The sequence below is a fragment of the Metopolophium dirhodum genome, chromosome 5 (assembly GCF_019925205.1).
Source record: "Metopolophium dirhodum isolate CAU chromosome 5, ASM1992520v1, whole genome shotgun sequence".
In the NCBI taxonomy this organism is placed as follows: domain Eukaryota; kingdom Metazoa; phylum Arthropoda; class Insecta; order Hemiptera; family Aphididae; genus Metopolophium; species Metopolophium dirhodum.
This window is the reverse complement of record NC_083564.1, coordinates 18037261-18059516: the sequence shown is the minus strand read 5'-3', so window position 1 is coordinate 18059516 and position 22256 is coordinate 18037261. Positions and strand designations below refer to the sequence as shown.

The 22256-nt window shown below is 28.4% G+C and overlaps 2 protein-coding genes across 4 annotated transcripts; one reads left to right on the top strand and one right to left on the bottom strand.

Moving 5' to 3' along the window:
* Nucleotides 1-336: 336 nt before the first annotated feature.
* On the top strand, nt 337-20862 carry LOC132944536 (cytokine-like nuclear factor N-PAC). Of its 2 annotated transcripts, XM_061013940.1 has the most exons (13): nt 337-520; nt 649-685; nt 1418-1497; nt 1665-1800; nt 1859-1951; nt 7231-7476; nt 7542-7715; nt 19522-19632; nt 19697-19798; nt 19902-20064; nt 20131-20310; nt 20378-20553; nt 20646-20862. In XM_061013940.1, exons 1-13 carry the CDS (start codon nt 480-482, stop codon nt 20670-20672), a joined length of 1566 nt encoding a protein of 521 aa, XP_060869923.1. In that variant the 5' UTR covers nt 337-479; the 3' UTR covers nt 20673-20862. The 2 variants fall into 2 exon arrangements, with proteins under 2 accessions (XP_060869923.1, XP_060869924.1); XM_061013941.1 differs by having other exon boundaries at nt 20378-20656.
* Nucleotides 11239-14953, bottom strand: LOC132944537 (leucine-rich repeat-containing protein 4-like). Of its 2 annotated transcripts, XM_061013943.1 has the most exons (4): nt 14709-14953; nt 13173-14595; nt 12988-13108; nt 11239-12213 (listed from the first exon to the last, which is right to left on the bottom strand). In XM_061013943.1, the coding sequence occupies exons 2-3, from the start codon at nt 14582-14584 to the stop codon at nt 13021-13023; spliced, it is 1500 nt and encodes a 499-aa protein (XP_060869926.1). In that variant the 5' UTR covers nt 14585-14595; nt 14709-14953; the 3' UTR covers nt 11239-12213; nt 12988-13020. The 2 variants fall into 2 exon arrangements, with proteins under 2 accessions (XP_060869926.1, XP_060869925.1); XM_061013942.1 differs by having other exon boundaries at nt 11239-13108.
* Nucleotides 20863-22256: the final 1394 nt, after the last annotated feature.

The window sequence follows — 22256 nt, the reverse complement described above, 5'->3', positions numbered from 1 at the left end:
TCATCATCATCCGGCCGTCGACCGACGACGCCACTATCGTCGGTTAGGTTGGCGCGCGTGTGTTCGGTGTTACCCGCGTTCGCGTGTGGCGCAATTTAATCTATTCCGTGGCAATACTTGCTGTCCGTTGTCGTTTTTAAAATGTATCGTTGTTGTGCGCGCGCGCGGGTTAACGCGCGGGCCACAATGTTTTTGCCGCGAAAAGGACGCGGCGTCCGAATAACGGCCGCCGCGGCCGTAACGTTGGCCGCACTGGCGGCAACGATAACGTTCGTGCGCGCGGGACAACGGGTGGGGGACTGTTGGCTGAGCGTCCCCCTCTTCCCCGTCGAACCACAACAACACGGACACGCCGCAGCCGCCATTATTTTCGACTACCATCGCCCGCCGATGTCATATCGTCAGTATCCTCTCTGCGTGCCTGATTATTTGAAAATTTTTTCTCCTGTCGACCAGCCGTCCGTCTCCGAAAATTGAAAATGACGACCGAATGGAGTTACGAAGTGAACGATTTAGTTTGGTGAGTATCTCGCAGGTGCCGCACGACTTGCGGACGACATTTAGTAATATTAGCGCGAATAAATGAAAAAGAGCGCGATTTACTGCTACGGCGTCGATAATGACCGTTGTCCGTTTTTCTGTTCACAGGGCCAAGATGAAGGGTTTCCCGCCATGGCCAGGACGCGTGAGTATTTTTTCCGTCTCTGTAAATAATAATATCTAGTATTTAGTAATATTATGTTTTTTTATGTGTGTTGCACACTCAAATCATTATTGTTATCATTGTTATACGCTCGTCGATTTATATATTTTGGTGCGTCGGGCGCATATTATATATTTTAAGAAATCATAACTGACTGTCCAATGTCAACGTTCACGAACCGTAGATATGCAGTACACTTAGTTTATATTGTAGTTTTATTTATTGTATACTGCCGACCTTACGGACCCCTGCTGATCAATGTTGCCATCCATCGGCTGTGATTGATTTGACTCGAATATAGTCCGCTGACGTGGGAATACCATATATATGAACCATATTCGTTCTACGCACATACTGTATTGTACTTGTTGTAATTTAAATATGTATTATTCTTGTTGTCGGGTCGTACTGAGAGAAATACGGCCCAGTATTCTAACATTATATTATGACCTAATGATAAATATTATGTAATATTTTCAATTATTTAGTTTCTTCCCGAACAATGTGCACACAAGCACTCCCTGGCCAGTTTGGGGTCTATTCACGCATGCCAATGTTTTACAATGTTATATAGTTATCATTTTTTATTGTTGTACGACTTTCTCCTGTTCAAGTGTGTGATGACATTGAGCACGTTCAGTTTTTGATTTTATAGTTATTCTGTTTTATTTATACATTTGTACTGGTATTAAACAAGCATTTTGTTAATTTTAGGTGAGCGAGCCGACTGCACAACTCTTTAAGAAACCGAAAAAGAATTGCAAATGTATTTTCTTCTTTGGAACTAATAATTAGTAAGTTAAAATTCTATATTATATTTATTATAAGTTATAATTAACTGTTTGATAATATTTCAAATTAAATATTTAAGTACTAACCCATTTTGTGGTGAATTGTATTATTTACAAAGAGGTACCTGCATTCAATTATAAACAACTTATTTGACAATTTTTTTGTGTAGTGCCTGGATTGAACTCGGATGTTTAAAACCATACTTTCAGTTTAAAGACACATTAACCTATAGTTGTAAGACTCAACATTTCAGAGAGGCTGTTAAAGCAATTGAAGAGCATATTGAAGAACATGGAACCGAACAAGTGAGTATTTTTATTAAGTTTTTATTGTTATTTTAACTAATATCGTGTACTTATTTAGGGAGTAAATAATGGATTATCTGAGGCTGATTCAAGATTTGAAAATTTAGTTCAAAATGAAACTCCAGCCCTTCAACCGGAGAGATCTGTAAATGTATGTATAAAAAACAATTTATATTTACAATTATCCATAAAAACAAAATGCTATACTCTGTCCAGCAAGAGAATGCGCCGATTCTGCGCATCCCCCCGCACGTCATCTTGCTATTGGAAACCAGTTCCATTATGGCAGGGTGTTGCGTGGTGGAACCAGTTTTAGTCGGTGCGCGGCGTTCTCTCGCTGGACAGACTATACAATCATTCAAATATTAAATTGTATATGGCCAACTGTTATTATTAGATTACGTATGTCAATGTCTTAAAAAAAATCTATAAAATATGATCTAAAAATGTTATATGTTAGTGACCTAAATAAAAATTCATAACATATTTAAAGTTTATAAAATTAAAAATTACAATTTGATATATAAACATACAAGATTATATTTAAATTTCAAAACTTGTTATCCAGAAAACAGTTAAGAATTGTATTCAAGTATTTTTTGTAATAGTTAGGTAAAATTAAATTAAATTTAATAGTAATTTTCCTACTTCTACATTTTGATAAATATAAAAATATAATGATGACTAATAATTAACTAGTATTTTTTCTCTCAATAGTTATCCGCTTTTGTTTCTAACCATTTCTAACATACTATAAATATTATGAACAATTTATTATTAATTGGTTCTATTCAAAAATATAATTAATAAAAACAATAATTAAACTCTTGGAGATAACTTTGTTGTAAATAATATTAGTAAAATGAAAACATTTTTTTTTTTTAATGTTATCTAGATAGATATAGAACATTATATATGAGAGATACAACCCCTTTAATGATATTAGATAAAATGCCTAAAAATAGCAACAATAAAATAATCAGTGTTCGGCACATCGACGTATGGTTAGCGATCTAGGGTAAACATTTTAAAGATACAGAGTACTTTTTATAGTATAATATAATCATACCTAAACGGTTTAATTTTTGTATATTATTGTTGATTTGGAACTCTAATAAAAACAATCATATACAAAGGATGTTCTAAAAAAATTAATGTTAAATATAAATATTTTAATTATTGACTCTCAACATGGTTTCCGTCCTGGCAAGTCAACCATCACCAGTAGCATTTCTTTCACCACCTACATACTAAACAGTTTTGAAGCAAATAGTCAAGTTGACACAATCTTTACTGACTTCAAGAAAGCGTTTGACTCAGTAGACCATGGACTTCTCATTGCCACTCTTGACTCGCTCGGTATCGGCCAACCACTCATCTCCTGGTTCGCATCCTACTTAACATCTCGTAGACAATTTGTTAAACTAAAAGGAGCCGTTTCAGAGTTGTCAGTAATTTCCTCTGGTGTTCCACAGGGAGGTCATCTGAGTCCTCTTCTTTTTATAATATTTGTAAACTCCATAGATAAGTGTTTCTCTTTTGCCAAGGTTCTCCTATTTGCGGATGACATAAAAATTTTTTGTAAAATTGACTCACCCTCTGACTGCCTTTTATTACAAGCCGAATTGGATGATTTCTTCGTTTGGACGCGTCACCTTAACCTGCCCCTCAACTTGGACAAATGTCACGCTATGACTTTCTCTAGGAAACGTAGCCCCTTACTACACTCATACCACCTTGGCAGCTCCCCCCTCTCTCGCGTCCATCTTATCAAAGACTTAGGCTTCTTTCTATCGCCCACACTCTCCTTCAAACACCACTTAAATGTCACTGTTGGTAAGAGCTTGAAGATCCTCGGATTCATCAAACGAAACACATCCCTCTTTACCTCCACCACCTGTCTCCGTACCCTCTACTTCAGCCTTGTCCGTTCCATCCTCGAGTATGGATCGGTAGTTTGGTTTCCTTATCTGGCCTGTGATCAATTGCGTCTGGAACGAGTACAAAATCGTTTCCTGTCTTTTGCTGCCTTTTTTTTAAATATTGAGCACACAGCTCATGATTATAACGTTATACGCTCCATTCTCAATATCCCAACTCTGACATCTCGCCGTAAACACGCAGATCTCATGTTCATCTCGTCTCTCCTCAATGGTACCATCGACTCCCCCGACCTACTAGCCACTGTTTCATTTCGCATTCCCTCTTACTCTACTAGACACCATTCTCTTTTCTCTATCCCTACCCATCTCACCTCGTATGGTCACAACCAGCCTCTCCACAGAATGTTACACCTATTAAACCAACTTTAGTCCTACCACTTTACTTTTTACCTGTTATCTATATATAATTGTCAATTTATTTTCTACTTATGTAATTTACCTACTTCGCTTATTTTTGTTAACCAAATGCTCTTCGGGGCGTATAATTATCAAATAAAATAAAATAAAATAAAATAAAATATAAATTAAATATATAAAAAAGAAAAAATTCATAAAATTTTTTTTCATATCAATGTATGAATTGCATAATTATTAAACATTTTTTACTACATTTGTGTATTTCTAATTTCTGACAGTTGTTTATTAATTATAATTATTTAAAGTTTAGATTAGCGAAGTAGTGGACTAACATTTTGTGGTATACCGCTTGGCTCTGCAAGTCTAAACTTTAAGTACTTATAATTCATAAGCTACTTATCTAAAATTTGTCATAAATAATTATTGAAATACTCCAAAAAATATTCTGGTTTGGAATAAGGTATTTAAAATGCATATTATCATTAAAAAAAATATATAAATGTTTTTGAATAACTTAAAACTAAGTAAAAAATATTTCTTATGATAAATGATTCACCCGGTATATTATTACATTTCATAACTTGCTTATAATACCACACTTAGCATCATTTGTTTCTCTGACCCATGCATAACATAGGTTTAAATTTGCCTTCAGCAGATTTTACTTTTTGTTGTTAGATTTAGTATTAGAGTGAATTGACTTATTATCAAACTTAAAAGTAAAAACATAATCCGTGTTTACGTTAGTTTTTCATGATATTTTAATTTTTAAGCAAGTTAAGAATATTCTGTATTAAAATTTAAAAATTATCATAACTTACTTAAAAACTAATGAAAGAACATAAGGTTTTTTTTCATACCCTCTAATTTTGATAATAGTTCAATTAATTATAATATTAAATCTAACATTGGTATGACAGAAATATAATAGTGAGTGTGTGCCCTCTTAACAGTAAAAATAATCATTACTATAATCTTAATTCTGTAAACTTCTAATATAATTTTAATACTTATTAGAATTAAATATTTTATTTTGAAGGCCGGCCATCTTATCATATGTGCTCTACCACAAATTGTGATATACTAGCGGTTACGAGATTCTTGTTGTGTATGTGTTCTACCACTTGATTAAAATTATAGTTTTTAATGCACACACTCAAATGAAAGTTTGGGAGGATTCTTAAGCTAAAAATTTAATAAAATATTTTTGGTATACAACTAAATATACATATTGTGCTTCCAAAGTATAATATTTTTTATTTTTATAAATATATAACTACATATTTATACATATAATAACTATTATGTGGTAGAACGCATACGACAAGAAAGCCTATTTCATAGTATATCTATCTTTAAAAAAAAATCTAATTTTTTAATATCAGTCAGTCTAATTTAAAATAAATAAGTAAAGACTAAATGTTTTAAATTACAATACTAAAGTGTCGGCAATTTGTAGATAAATTCATTCATTCGTTCAATAATGTTTCAAAAGTAAATAATAATTTATTTTCATTCAATATGAGTATCATTATTAAAATTATTTTAGATGTTTAAATGAGTGTGAATCAACTTAAAAAAATATTTTTTAGATAATTTTATCTTGGTTATTTTTTTGGGGGTTATAAGCATTAAAAAGACATTGACATTTGTTGTTTCCGTCTAAAAAGCGCGTAACATGGCAAATTGTACCTCTATTAGTTTGAACATTAGAGCGAATTGACTTCTTATACAATTTAAATGTAAGATTATTTATCTAGGCAATTTCATCGGCTTTTTATTATGTTTTGATTTTGAAGCAAGTTATGAGTATTTTAAAATTTTGAATTATTTGTACATCTATAATTACTCATAACTCGAGTTTGAATAAAATTTCTAAGTTATTCTACTCTAAATACTATGTGTACCTAATAGTTAATGAAAATGATATTTTTATTTACTTTTGTTTTGACAATGGTTAGGTGATTTATTAACCCATAAGCATATGTGTAATATTCAAAAATTTTCTTATTATACTTGAAATAAATGTCTTAATATACTATTTACATTTTACATTTAAATATGTAGCGTCTCGTTTGTAAAATCAATGTATGTATCGCCACAGAATGTTCCTTAAATGTGAAAAATCTAAGTATTTGAAAATATTGTCTTTAACTACACTTGAAAATTCCAAAATGTCCAATAAATAATAATGAAATGCATAATTTAAACATAAAATGGAGGGGTGAAAGTTTGAGCATTCTTGAAAAATCGCCTAGGATATGTAAAAGGATATGGAGTTTTTCTCTGTAAATAAAGTATTATTATTATTTATACGATAATTACAATTATACATTTACACCTAATATTAAAAACAAAATTAATGAGATATTTCTTTATATTAAAATATTTTTTTCAAATATAACAATTACTTACACCTTCTTTTTAATAACGATCTTTTGATTTGTATTTTGTAACATGCAAAATAATTATTTAAAGTATTAGATTTTTTTGCTCGAAGCATATTTTTAATATTTTTTTAATATATTTAATATTAAAAATTTATAAAATTTAAAATATTTATTCTCATCAAAATATTGTTACAATTGATAAAGTACTTCGACCGATGCAAAGTAAACTTGTATACCATTTCAAACATCTTTTCATTTTTTAAATTGAACAACTAGAAGTACCTTAGTTTTTATTAGTCGCTTAGGTTGTTATTCCTATGTTCAACGTGTGTTAGGCAAATACAGAAAATTCACCGCATCCAACGCCCTTAAAGTGTGCAGGGAACACATGTCGTGCACACTAATGATCAGTCACTATACACAGAGTCACACATCACTCATGATGGATATAGAATATTGCCTAAATCCAACCACTATAAAATGGTTTGCTTTCAACAGTCTTAAGGTTAATTGGAGATTACAAGTTTTTTATGTGACACATAAGTGACTGCAGCCAATCGATTACATATCAGACACCTTTCAAAAGATTTAAATATAATTTAAAACAGATAATATAGATTTTTACTCTTCATTATGTCCTAAACATTAAAGCTCTATGTGACTTCCTAAATTTTAGTAAAATACAATGCAATTTTGTCATGTTGAACAAAACTTATCGTAAGTTATTAATTTATTTTCAGTCAAACATACGCAATGTATCAACACCACTACCTGAAAAGGCTAAAAAAAGGCGTTCCAAACCAGTTGAATCTACCTCTAATGGGCCTAAGAAAGAAAAACCTAAAAAACCCCGTTTAAACAATAGAGCTGGTAGATCTGAAGATAATAATACGGATATACTTACAAATCTTGGGTTAACGAACAACCATACAAGTCCGCTTCGGAGGAATAATACTCTATTAGACAGACCTGAAGTAACCACTCCGGTAAATATAAAAATAACTGTCTATTTGTTTGTCGTTTTGCTTATAAAGGCTTAAAATGATTTCAGGAACTCCCCCCATTAGATATAACAACAATATCCAAGGCTTTATTGGAAAAGAACATCACACCATCTCCTTTGAAATTTGGATTCCTTGGTTTGGGAAATATGGGATCAGGAATCGTCAAAAACCTATTAAATTCTGGACATGAAGTGATCATTTGGAATAGAACTCCAGAAAAGGTAAGAAATATTTTTAACTGTCAATAATTAGACAAATTAATAGTACCTGATATTTTACTTTGATTTTTATTAAATTGTTTAAAATTTATTGAATTAAAATTTTAAAATCCATAAATAATAATGTAACTAAATTTAATACTATTATTTTAAACTGGTATTATTCACAAAATCTGAAATATATAGTTTTTACATTCAGTATTATAAAACATATTTCTTAAGAGTTCAAACTAATATTATGAATTTAAAAAAAAATTTTAAACACATTTGAAAATGTGAATACTGATACTGAAGTTTGTAGATAAACAAGCAACTAATCAATGCTTTTTTTTCCCATACAAATAAAAAAAATGCTTTAAGAAAACAATTTTAGTACGTTCTAGTAATTTTACCAAAAACAAAAAGCTTGCACCCACATTTGATTAATTTTATTTAACACTTAATTCTTAGATAAACTTCCATGCTAAATTTACCCACTTTTTTTACTCACAAACGGTATGGTAAAAACAATATGACAATATGTTATTCACTACACCGTGGTGTTTTGCGACGTTGAATTGTTGAAATACAGTGAACTGTATTGTCACATTTTCACCATACTCTGTGTGTGCATAAAAAAAAACAAAAAGTTGGTAAATTTACAAGGAATAGAGTATATATACAAATTATATTGATGCTATCACATTTTTAGTATTTAATTCAAATGATATTTATGCACAAAATGTATATTATTACCATCATACAATGACTAGAGTATAGATATTATTTTGCAAAGCTAAGATTAAATTATTTTAATTCCTATAACAAATAAAACTTCATTAATTTGTGGTGAATAAAATATTCAAAATTCCAAGAATTTGATTCATGCATAAAAACTATATAATTACTATCTTGATTAAAATTTTAAACGTTTAATTGTTTTTATTTCTACAAGTTTGTTTTAGTAGTTCATTTTAATTGAAGGTTGAAATAATGCATACACTCTATTTAAAATTTGAAATTGTATTTTAGATTCTGAGTGATGTTATGAATATATTTACAATGGTTTATGGTTTTTGCCAGTAATAATGCTTCAGTCTTAACATTTGGAAATAATATATTTTTTCTATTTGGCTAATAGTCAAGACGCATGAAATATCATATTAGTTACCTACATTTGAAATTATATTACTTATTTGTAAAATATTTATTACACAGGTTGCTTTACCAACCATATCCTCCCCTGTTATAGTTTCTGAGCAGTGACTGATGTAATGTATTACTTTTACAATGATGTTTTTTTTTGTGTAAACGAGAAGTAGTTAAAATAATAAAGTCACTTATACTAGTGATGAGTTTCTAATTCCAAATTCAAATGTAGCTAGTACTTTTGATTTTCGAGAGGTCAAAATAGAAAATTTACAATAAATTTCAGGTCAGAAAAAAAAATTGCGGAATACTGGATTTTTTTATGAGATTAATTTTATCTTTTTCATGTAACTCAAACACAAATATAATACGTAAACACTTAAAAATTTCTAAACACGATAACGTTTTTTATTTTTATTTAGCTATTTTTAGTCATTTTAAATTTAAAGTTTTAAATTCTGAACACTGAATGTATTGATCTTACATCTGAAATTTTCAGTTAGGTTTTTAGATTCAATTTTTAGATTCTGAGTGAAACGATGAATGTATTGATTTTACAATGATGTGTGTTTTTTATTTTTTATTTTTGTGTCTGTCATCACCTTTTAGGACAGTTAAAATGCTTAGATTTTCTTCAACAATATCTTTTCTGATAGGAAAGTGAATCTAGTTGGTATTTTGGGGGGTTAAATTAAATTTCCCAGTAGTTTTCAAAAACGCCGTGAAAAACAAAAGACAATTTAAGGAAAAACAGGAATTTTTAAGCAAAATCTGTTTTCCAGAAAATCGATTTTGGCTTTTGATGTAACTCTAAAACAAATGAACATAATACATTTAATACATGAAATTTTCACTGAATGTTTATATTAGCCTTTTCTATACATTAAAAAATGTTCAAAATATTTTGACTTGTTTTGAGCTGTTTTCTATGAATGTCAATAAAACTTTATTTGTTAGGTAAAAAAGCTTGAAAATGTAAAACAAGGCTCCTACTATATTGTTATAATGATATTTGAAAAATATTAAAAATCCTTAGTCACAGTTTTTATTTATAAGCATTTAAAGTTCAAATCTTCATAAAGTACGAAAAAATCACAAAAATTAGCAAATTATTTTGAGTTGAGAATTCATAAAAATTTTTCTTTTTTAATCTAAGATTTGAAAATGTAATACAAGATTTTCTAGAAGTTTGTCTAACTTTATCAAAAAATGTTCATTTGATATTCACTCGATTTCTCATGTAACGATTTTCTTATTTTCTTGTTGTAATTAAAAAACGTATGACTGTAGATACTTTAAAATTTTACTGAATGTTTATATTAGCATTTTCTATACACTATACAATTTTGAAAATATTTTGACTCTTTTTGAGCTGTTTATGGACATTGTCAGTTTTAAATTTTAATTGTTAGGTAAAGAAGCGTAAAAAATATTAAAAATACATGAGCACAATTTTGGTTTATAAGCATTTAAAGTTCAAATTTAAAATGTAATAATTATTTTGTAGTTCAAAATGTATAAAATGTTCAACTTTTATAGCTAAGGATTGACAAGGCCTAATAAGGCTCCACGTAAATAGGTTATATATAAATTACTTTATTCAAAATAATATCTTCAAATATACTTGGTAATATCATAGGCTGACTGACCGTTTTCGCTCAGAATCGTTTTTCTTATACAATGATATTATATCATTGAATTCAAATTTAACACTATCCATTACAGTGACCCACTTGTAACCTACTGTACAGCAGAGTGACATCCACTTACCCACCTTTTTTTTTTGGTATAAATATTAATAAATTTGTATTCGTTTGTTCAAAAAGCTTGAAAATGGAATAAGTCTCCTAATATATTGTTACAAAAGCAGAAAAATTAACATAAATAATTTTCAGAATCTTTTTATAAGCATTTAAAGCTCGAATGTTGACAAAATTTATCGATATAAAAATTATTTTGTAGTTAAAAATTTTTAAAATCTTCAACTTTAATAGCTAATGGTGGAAAATTTAAAACAAGGTTTTGCATAAATTACTTTATTTACAATAATTTGTTAATTATGCTTAGTAATATCATAGGCTCTGACTGACCGTTTTCGCTCAGAATAGGTTTTTGTATACAATGATATTTATCATTGTATTTAAATTTAAAATTGTCTATTACAGTGATCCACTTGTTTCCTACTGTACAGCAGAGCAATGCGCTCTTACTCACCTTTTTTTAGTTTTATATTGATTATTTTTTCTGGCTGAAAAAATTTAATTAATGGTTCCTTATGCATTTTTACAATAACAGTTCAAAAATATTTAGGTTACATACGCCTTTCAATTACCATTTTTTAAAATATTTATCAAAATCATGAAATTTTAAAAAAAGAGTCCTCATAACAAGGATATACTGTTACAAAAAAATATTAAATACAGTTTATTTAACAGATATAAGTTCAAATTTGGATGAAACTAAATATATAAATATATAACAATTTGAGTTGTCAACAAAATCACATACATTTGCAAATTTTTTTTATAGTTAACAATTTTAAATCTATATAGCTTAGCTTTATATAATTTAAATTTGAATACTAAGTCCTCACAGGAAGTTCATACTATAACCTAAAAATATAAAAACACAATTTCTTTATACACATTTTTTTGTTAAACTTGGACAAAATTAGATAGGTCTTTGGATGATATTTAAACGAAAAATAACAATTTTTAAACTTAAAACTTAACATATATTTTTATATTTTATATACATAATTCTAAAATGCAATGTTTTCAACAAAAGTTAATTCAATCTAGGTACTGTATTACTAATTAAATTATTATAAATATATCATAAAATATGCTTAGTGGCTGACATATAATCTCGCTCAGAATGTTTTCTCGTGCAATGATTTATCTATGAATTCAAATTTAACACACACATTTCAATGACTTGTTCAAAGTTAAGGTGTGCTTTTACCTACTGTATAGCAGAGGTCATCTACTTCCCGTTTTTTAGAATAATGTGTTATCTAACTATTAAAACTAATATTTTTGAATAACACTTAACTAATGAATATTAAATGAAATAACATTTTTAGTGAGGTAATTTTGATGTTTATAATACCTATTGTGGATATCAATTGTTATAGAGAATATGAAAATCATTTTATTTTTCATTTAATATAATAAATATCCATTTTTTATTTTATTTTATTATACAAAAATAATACAAAAAAATCTACATTCAATAAACAATAATAATATGAAAATATAATTGAACAACATAACATTTTTTTATTATTAATTACATACACAACTTTCATCTTTATTGTATGGCAGATTCCAATTTAATTCCACTTCCGTCAGTAGGACTAGCCGACATAGACCTACAGAAAAAATAATATTGCCGTTAATTTACTTTAAATCATGAACTTTTAATATTAATTAATTTTATACCAATACCACCAATATTATGAGTTAACAATTCTATCTTTACTTTATGAATTTCGAATATTTTTTAAAAACAAAAAAGTTATAAACCCCTACCCTTTGAGAAGCATAGAAAAACCTTAATTAATTCTATAATCTTCTTATTGTTGTATGGTTTCTTGTCAGGTTAGATTATTATTTATCTTATAATGATATTATAATTTTTAATTTCTATCAATAATTGCTGAATGATCAATAACAATTTATGAATTTAGATTCTAAGTATAAATTCTTATAGTTAATATTATTTATGTAATTGATTGTGAAATGGAACAAAATAACAATAATTTTTCTATTATAAATGGTATTTATAATTTTAATATATAAATTTACTAACAATGATAATACTTATGCTATTTTATAATACAATTATTAAAGCTTAATTACTTAATTCATTTTTTCTTTATACTTAAACATATTTAGAATTACCTATTAAAGAAATGCTAGCTGTAAAACGTTTGGTTTTTTTTCTTAAATTCATACTCTTGATTAATTTATAAAGTTTAAGTACAAATGCATACAATTACATTAATATTATTTTATTCAAACAATTTTAATATTTATGAGTTGATAAAATAGTCTGTAAAATTATCAAAAAAATATTTTTACAATTTATTTTTGTACTATTTAATAAATTTAACTGATTTTACGTAAAATAAAAAAAAAATTACCATAAGACAATTTCATGTAACAATTATTTACAACTAAACATCTGCTGGAAAAATTTTTGGTTTTTCTGTAGATCCCATTTCTGTTTCTGTCTGTTGACTCCGTTTTTTTATACAATTCAGTCTATAACAAAATTATCATAAACGTTATTAAGAATAAATAAAAAAATACTTATTTTAATACTAACCTTATTAATAGTAGCTTGAAAGCACAACATAGTATAGTTAGCATTAAAAATCCTAATGCTGATGATATTCCTAATAACAGTGCATTTATTTTGATACTGAAAAATACTTCACTGTCTAGATGTACTTCCACTAGTTTAGAACTGTTTCCATATTTATTTGATACATAGCAAGTATAGTTACCAATATGGGTTCTTAGCATTCGTAGAATATGTAAAGATCCATTTTTGTCAGTTAAAAGTGATTGACTAACTATTTGATTTAGATCCCAGTTATGGACGTTTGGATGGTGTGATATATTTATATCGGCTTGTTTATTTTCGTGAAATGTTAATCCACCTGGCACTAACCAAGTAATTGATGGAAGTGGGTTTCCATAAGCCATACAATTAATAATTCCTTTTTTGGTTAACTGTAATGTAATAGGACTGTTTGTATAGTATATTTTTGGTGGGCAGTTAATTTCATTCAGTGATTCAATAAAATTTGAATACTTTTCATAACCAACAACAGTAGTTGTTTCATTATTGAACCATTGGCTAAACCATCCATTTTGACAACTTGGTTGAAGTTCTGTATTTGACATCTGTAAATGTTGTAGGTTCTTAAGAGAAACAATGCTAGGTGGTAAGAAATCAATTCTACCACAATCGTTAATTTCTATAATTTTAATGTTTGGCGATGAACTAATGAAATCGTTGTCAATCGATGTTAAATGTGTACAGTTATTTAGTATAACAGTATATAGATACATATTATGTTCACCGAAGGAACTTTGATTGAGATTTCTTATTCCACAATTTTGAATATTAAGGTATTCCAGTTTGTACAAGTTTGTCATTGAATTTATATCTAGTAAAGATAAATTTGGATTACCTATACTAAGGTTTTTCAAATTGATAGTATGTTTGAATAAATTTTCTGATATTGAACTAAAATGATTTTTCTCTAAATTGACCGTTGTCAGTGAGCTAGTGTGTAAAAATAAGTAGTCTGATAAAATATTCAGTTGATTGTCAGACAGGTCTATGTACTCTAAACGAAGACAGTTGTGGAATGTATCATCCGACAGTTTAAAAATATCGTTTCTAGATAAATCTAAGTACTTAAGATCGTTGTGATACAATGCCTCCACCAATTTTATCTTGCTCGCCACCCATGTGATTTCTTGCAGTAGTTCGCCGTTTTTGAACGTGCCGTTGTTGACGATCGCGATAGGAACATCGTCGAAACGTAAGACTTGTGTGCCGTACGGGAGGATGAACGCTCCATCTTGTTCTAATGTTGTGCACGACACTGTGTTGTTGGCGCATTTGCAAGCCATGTCGTTATCGCAAACGGTGGCCGCCGCGTCCAACGCATTCGTGAGCTTTTGTAGTATGATGGTCGTCAAAATAATCGTTAATGAATCCATTTTCGAGTTATCTAAAACAACAACATTTCGTATACAATAAGAATCTGTTCGGAAAACATTACGATCTCTCGACCGTGTGGCGCGGACAATGAGTACTGTTCCAAAATACGTTTTGTGCGTTTACCTTTTAATGCGTTTTATATGGCGGTTGGATCTCATTTGTTCCGAGTTGTCGGACGCTTTACTCGGGTAAACTGTGAGAAAAACGAAAATTATAAAATGCCGTCGGCCCCGTAATGTTTGAAACGATATTTTACGGATACTGAGTACTGACGAACGACAGTGTTAAACGCTCCGAAGCCAGTAGTTTCTCTGATGACTCAGTGTTGCCAACGTACTCCGGCCGTCCCGTGGGTGCACTGTCGTGCGCGTGCCAGCAGCGATTAATAACCGTCACAAACAGTCGTCGGACAAGAGAGACCTACAACTGCATTTAATGATCGTTTTAATTTATGCGCATCGAGAAACGGGTTGCGCGTTTTTAATCTACCTAACGATCCAATAGATAATATCAGCTGTATTTATGTACATTCGTAATTATAGATAATAACATGATTATTACCTAGTGATATTTTTCCTATCATTTCGAATGACCAAACACTTTGATTTCGAAGTTTATCAGAAAATATTCATATATATTTTTAGAAGAACTCTGAAACCGGAATCGTGTAGATAAACCGGGTCATAATCAATAATACATCAATCGGAAATAATCAGTTTTAAACACGGATATAGATACCTTAGTATCTATATCCGTGGTTTTAAAGCGGCTTTGCTGACTAAATGAATTTAAGAACTTTCGATGTATAACGAGAACCGCAAATACCGAGACAAAAATATTGAATTTTTCGGAAAATCGCGGTTCACGTTATAAGCGGCGGCGCATAGAAACTTGCCTATAATTTTATTGTCTTTTTTTTCGCGGCAATAACAAATCGCTGGGAATAACGTTGCCAGACCCGACCCGCTTGACGTCCCCGAGTTCGCCGCAGCTGCTTGACCCTCGCGGTAAATTGTGGCAGAGCGGCGTGTCGTAAAGCGTAATAAAATAATAATCATTATTCAATTCAACATTCATACACCGACAGTAGGGCGTAGGCGAGTGTAACATTTGTGTTTTATACGTCGACTTTTAAAGGAATCATAAATAATATCATTAATAATTCGACGTATATTCGTCAACTTGCCACCCACTTATGATGTACCCCCCCCCCCCCCCCCAAAAAAAAACAGATCTATTATGCCAATAATTGTGTAGAGCTGAAGTGCAACGAATTATGATATTATAATCGGCAAGGTTAGGATCGGAATTTTTTTACGATTAGTTAATCACGTGACGTGGTGCAGCGTAACGTATTCATAATTTAATGACAAGTGGGGTGCAAGGGGCGTGTTACTCAAACTTTATACCAAATCTGGACCTTTGCAAATTGCGATCGATCGGCTGCATACGAACTGACTCTCCATAAAACCATTAGGACAAATTGAATCCCGGGTAGTTGTAAGGTATATTGTTATGAATTGAGTCCCGTGAAATTATAGGTAAGATTGATCCTCGTCAGACTTAAAAAAAGACTGTGATTCTTCGATTAATTTTTATCCATCGATTAAAAAAACACTTTTCTTTCACTTAAAAAGATGCTACACTCGCATGTGTAATCTCCGTCTTACAAATGTAAAAAAATAGCAAAATTGGTTTTGCGCGTAAAAGAACCGAGAAAGCTAGACTAAAAGTCATAACTAAGAAATCAAATTTTCACCACATTAAAAAGAGAACTTTGGCTGTGAAATATCGTTTTTATCTTTTCGATATCGGTACTAAAAACACAAAAGTAATGGATTTTGAAACAATAAGAACTTTTTTCGTTTAAGTGATCAAAAAATTAAAAAGATTTATTTCACAGATAATGTTCTCAACATATTGTATATACATTTTAAGTCTTAACTATAAGTACAGCCTGAATAGTTCTATGACGCGATAAACGTTTATCATATTGTGTACATTTGTAAGGCGGAGGCAAGAAATGCGGGTGGTACAGTCATCTTAACATACCTTCATCCGTGGTGCTCGGTGTAGGTATCTCGTTAACTAGAGTCTATAATATTATAATTATATCGGAAGCCGATAATAATTATTATACTAGCGACGGTAGAAATAAAAATTCCAAAATTCCTGGCCTATACCTATATATTATTTATTATCTAAATTCTTAGTGATGAAACTCATACAATTATATGATGTTACATCACGTCTTCGTCTCCATTATATACGTATGGTTGATTTTATATTTTACTCAAAATAATCCCCGGACTCTATTAGTATATTTTTGATTTCCCGTTCAGTATTGGGACTTACTTAATATTACTGCGTTACGATCATACAATGTTTTTATCATGATTCATGAGTAGGTACAACATTCGTCGACTTTCGGTTTATGAACGTTGAAATCGTTTAATTTTGTTAACTCTATAGCGACGTTACTAGTTACGACATTTGTCGAGTATTTTAAATAAAACTTTCGCATTAGTTTGACGTGATATATTTTTGAGGATTTTAAGTACATTTTGCAAATATAAATCTCACAAAAAATATTATCAATGGTATTTATATGAGATTAGCTGTTCTGTAATTTTTAAATTACAAAAATTAACTCTCAAGATTAGTTACCCTAGGGTAAACAAAATGTTTATCAAATATAACAGGAGTTAATATTAATTTGTTGGATTTATGCAGCTCCCCAGCCGGTCAAGGTTATCCCTATCAACTTTTGTCTATCTTTTAACCTAATTTGTTTAAAAGGTTAGGTTAGTTAATATCAAATATAATATTATATTATAATTTACATCAGAATTAATATAATATAATTTATTATTTTAACACAATTTTCTTTACGTAGGTATTTTCAATTTGGTATATTAACTAATATTATTTCGTATATTTAAAGTACTCGGTATATATTTTAGTAGTTTTTATTGTAAATACTTTCATTAATAAGTAATAACCATTAACCACAACGGAACTCTATGCAATTAACCGAGTTTCGAGTTTCCATTACACCGTTCCGTGTAACATAATGTTGACGTAGATAGCAAAATTTTGGTAACCCGTTCTATCTATTGGTTGGAAATATACGGTATACAACTTATTGTTGTATATTATGTTACATTACACGGTATAGTGGAAACCCACCTTATAAATTCTATATATTTCAAATAATCGAACCACACGAACCGCCGAACCATTAATGTGAAATTGCGATGCTCAAAGTTAATAATAAATAATGAATTGTTTGTCAACACATAATAACCGATCAAATAAAAACTTACGATAGTTTTAATAGTTTCAAAACTTTCATAATATTTTAATATGTTGCATAATAATATCGTACTTTTACTAGGTACTACCTATTTTATAACTAGTAACCACTAGAGTCGTGACGTTTATCAACCCACATACAACTTACTGTACAATGACATTTTTCAATATTTATAGCTATTATTATAGTTTTTCGTGTGCGTTTTATTAATTAGGAACACGGTTTGTATAAGTGTGTTATAGTATAAAAATTAAATTTATATCGTAATCTGTTAGAAGTCGATCGACTAAAACACGTGACATTACTATATTATTATATTGGTAGTCATTTTAATGTGAAATGTTATGTAATTAAATTAACTTACGTAAAAATATAATTACATTGTTATCGACTAACACCATACATAAAAACACCATATTATGCTATTATACAGTTCATAACTTAAACGTTTGTATGTTATCTGCAATCTGCTGCAGTATTTCAGTATTTATTGTTTTGTATTTAATTAAATATTAAAACGCCATTTTTTTAGTATTTACAATCAACAATTAACACTAAATTCAATATTATGTAAACACGGATTATCATTGTTCTGTTTTAAACACAACGTTGTGGAAGTTCGATTGAAGTTTGTATATATTTTGTACATCAAATCGTTCTATATGTTTCAGCGGCTAATGATCTAATTATTAATAGTCGCGTCGGTGCATTATGCTGGTTAATCTATCTTGCATTATAAGTTGTAGTATAGTAAACCATAATTTTTTTTAGTATTAAAAGATACAACTACGTATAGGTAAAACAGGATCAAATTATCAAAACCAGTTTATATTATTGTAATTATTATATTAGCAGTATACTAACTTCTACATCGTTTATACGTATTACCTAACATATTACATATATATACATGGATGCAGTATTAGATTAGGTTATGTTTATTATAAGCATAACCTTACCTAACATATTCATCGTTGTTCATTTTCATCAAATTTATATTGAATTTATTATTTCTTACATGGTGCAATCTGTTATTCTCGGTCTTTATTTATGTAACGTAATCATAAAAAATATTTGTAAAAATCATAGTACCTATTATTTTAATATTTTTAATTCATTTAAATATTATACACATTTGTATATTGTACCTATTATATTTTACTACTGAATAATTCTTAGCCTTCTTACTAATAACATTTTAATAGGATATTGACATGTTAAGACTAGTGATTTCTAAAAAGATAAATAGTGTTAAGATTATTGATAGACCTGTATATGGTAACTAGTTAACCGTCTTTCACTAATCATGTTATTCTATAATTACTTATTCTATGTTACTCTATTAAATATTGGATAAGTAGGTTTATGATATACATACAACTTTTATTATAATTAAATTAAAATAAACCTTAAAAAAATATAATTGTTTATGGTTACAAAACAACTAGTTTATTGTAAATAATAAATATTTGTGTATAAAATAATAAGAATCCAATTAAATATGATAATTAAATCTCAACAATAAAAACAGACATTGGTCTTTTGTTAATATATTATTATTTAATATTCTAACTATGTGTTATTTTATGAATTACAAATGTATATTTTTTGATTTTATAGTGTCAAAAGTTTCAAGATGCAGGAGCCAGAGTTGGATTAACTCCATCAGATGTTATAGGAGATGCAGATATAACATTTTCTTGTGTTTCTGATCCACAAGTTGCTAAAGATGTATGATTTTTGTCATTCTTCTTATATATAATTATTTGTATTTACTATTTGGTGATTTTTACAGATGGTATTTGGGAATTGCGGTGTACTTCCCGAAATAAATAAAACCAAAGGATATGTTGAAATGACTGGTATTGATCCAGAAACATCTCAAGATATTTGTGAGGTTTGTTGCTAGCAAAATATTAAATATTTTTATTACAAATATCATGGTATAATTTTTAATGTTAACAATTTATTTTATTATGATGTATCACTCCTTATTACAGGCTATATTGAGTAGAGGCGGGCGTTATTTAGAAGCCATGATTCAGGGAAGTAAATCAGATGCAGACGAAGGAAAACTAATTTGTTTGACAGCTGGCGATCAGGCTTTATTCGCTGATTGTAAATCAGTATTTTGTACAATTGCCGAGAAATCAATGTATCTAGGTAAATAGATATATTATATTGATTCATTTTATAAATTACCCTAATATTACTCTATTGGTTTACTAGGTGATGTTGGTGCAGCCACAAAAATGAATTTGATTTTACATTCTATCAAAGCGGTAACTCTAGCAGGATTAGCTGAAGGTATGGCTCTGGCTGATAGAGCTATGATACCGCAACAAGCTTTGCTAGAAATTCTAGCACTGACTTCATTAAAATGTCCATTGTTAGCAGAAAAAGGAAAAGGTATGTCCATTTTAATTTATATTTAATTTGATTTAATGTGGATTATAATATTATTTGTTAATTATAGCTATGATGATGGGTAATTTTCAAACTCATCAAGCTTTAAAACATATTCAGAAGGACTTAAATTTATCGTTAAACTGGTCAGATGTTTTGGAACAACCTTGTCCAGTTACGGCTAGTGTAAATGAAGTATTTAAACATGCAAAACGTTTAGGTTACAGTGATCATGACACAAGTGCTGTATATATCCGAACTAAATTTTGATTTATAGAACTTACAATAATCTTAAACTTTTCCTTTTTTTTTTTTTTTTTTTTTTTTTTTTTTGACAGTTTTTTAAGGCCTACTTAGCAGATTGAAATGAATTTTTTCATTTAACAAATTATTTTGTTGAAAATAGATGAATAATAACTATTATATTATGCTTCAAAAAAGAAAAAATTGTAAATATTAGAACTGTGAATATTACTTTTGCACCCAGCCCATTTTTCTTATAATATAAATGTATTTTTTAAAGTAATTGATATAATTGTATGGAAAAAACATAAAAGTAAATATAATATATTATATACGTATATATATATTTATGTATGTTTTGTTTCTATAAATATATATGTAAATGTATTTCTATTTATATATACCTATATAAATATATATACATATAAAACAAAAAGTAATTATGATTTTACTTGTTTATTTTTTTTTTTTCTAAATTAATAATTGTTTAATTGTGTTACACAAAGGTTTAATTTAATAATGTACTTGGGATAAGTGAATATATAAAATGTTAACTTCTAGAACGTTGTGTAAAATTAAATTTTAAGAATATAAATGATAAATGATTTTAATTTGTATACTAATTGTATTTTGTAAATATTAATAGATAAATAGTAATTTAATGATTTCAAAATAGTTGTATAAGTTGGCTAAGACTTTAAAATTATTTGATTTTAAAATTTTTTTGGTTTGGCTATTCAGTATAGTAACAATTATAGAAAAATACAAATGGTTTCGCCTTAGGTGTTATAATTAGTCGTATAATTTAATGTTATTATTTTTTTTTTTTTTGATATTAAGTAGTATTAAAATAGTTTTAATTACTTAGAATGTGTAATTCTACATTTATACTTGCTTATTAATTTTATATATTTTTTTTTTTTTTTGAAGGCTTTATTCAATTTGAACCAATAGATATCTTATTTTATTATTTAAAAGTAATAAACTACTATATTATTTCATACATTGATGATTTTTTATCACTTAAAAAACAAGTTTTTTTTAACAAAAAATCAACAAAATTATTTGTACTACCAAATGTAATATTCATAATTCATAATTTTTTTCTTTCGCTACTATTTTTATATGACATGTTCTGACATACTTTGCAATAACTAAATGTAAATCAGTGAAACTACAATAATATTACTCTCAGTTTTTAAAATTAAGTTAACTTCAATAAAAAAACATATTTCTTATTGCCTTAAGTTACCTTAATACCTGAAAATATTATTTACAGAAAAAACTTTAATATGGTTTATAATATTATATATACCTTTTTAATTGTATTAGTTTTGATATGATGAGATAACAATTTATATTGTTTAATTATAAAGTAACAAATTTTAATTTATCTGAAAGTACTGATTGTTTTTATTACATATGTAAATTTTATCGACCAATAAGTATATAAATTATGGATACACTTTTAAATACTTTTACTGATATAAATTATACATTTATTATTTATAATTATTATAATATTCTTATTTAATATTTGGTATTAAAAAAGATAAACATACATCTGAACATTTGTTATTTTTTTTAGGTGATAACTATTGTGATTTGTATGTCCAACTCCAATAACATATTATATTTGAAACACAATACTTTATGGCTCCTATATTTCCTAATTTGGTAGAACACTATTTTGATAGAAAAAAGAT

Coding starts and splice junctions, on each gene's coding strand:
- LOC132944536 (XM_061013940.1), top strand. CDS start 480: ATGACGACCGAATGGAGTTACGAAGTGAACGATTTAGTTTG. Junction 686..1,417: donor TCCCGCCATGGCCAGGACGC/GTGAGTATTTTT, acceptor TGTTAATTTTAG/GTGAGCGAGCCGACTGCACA. Junction 20,065..20,130: donor CGAGAAATCAATGTATCTAG/GTAAATAGATAT, acceptor TTGGTTTACTAG/GTGATGTTGGTGCAGCCACA.
- LOC132944537 (XM_061013942.1), bottom strand. CDS start 14,584: ATGGATTCATTAACGATTATTTTGACGACCATCATACTACAAAAGCTC. Junction 13,109..13,172: donor TTCAAGCTACTATTAATAAG/GTTAGTATTAAA, acceptor ATTTTGTTATAG/ACTGAATTGTATAAAAAAAC.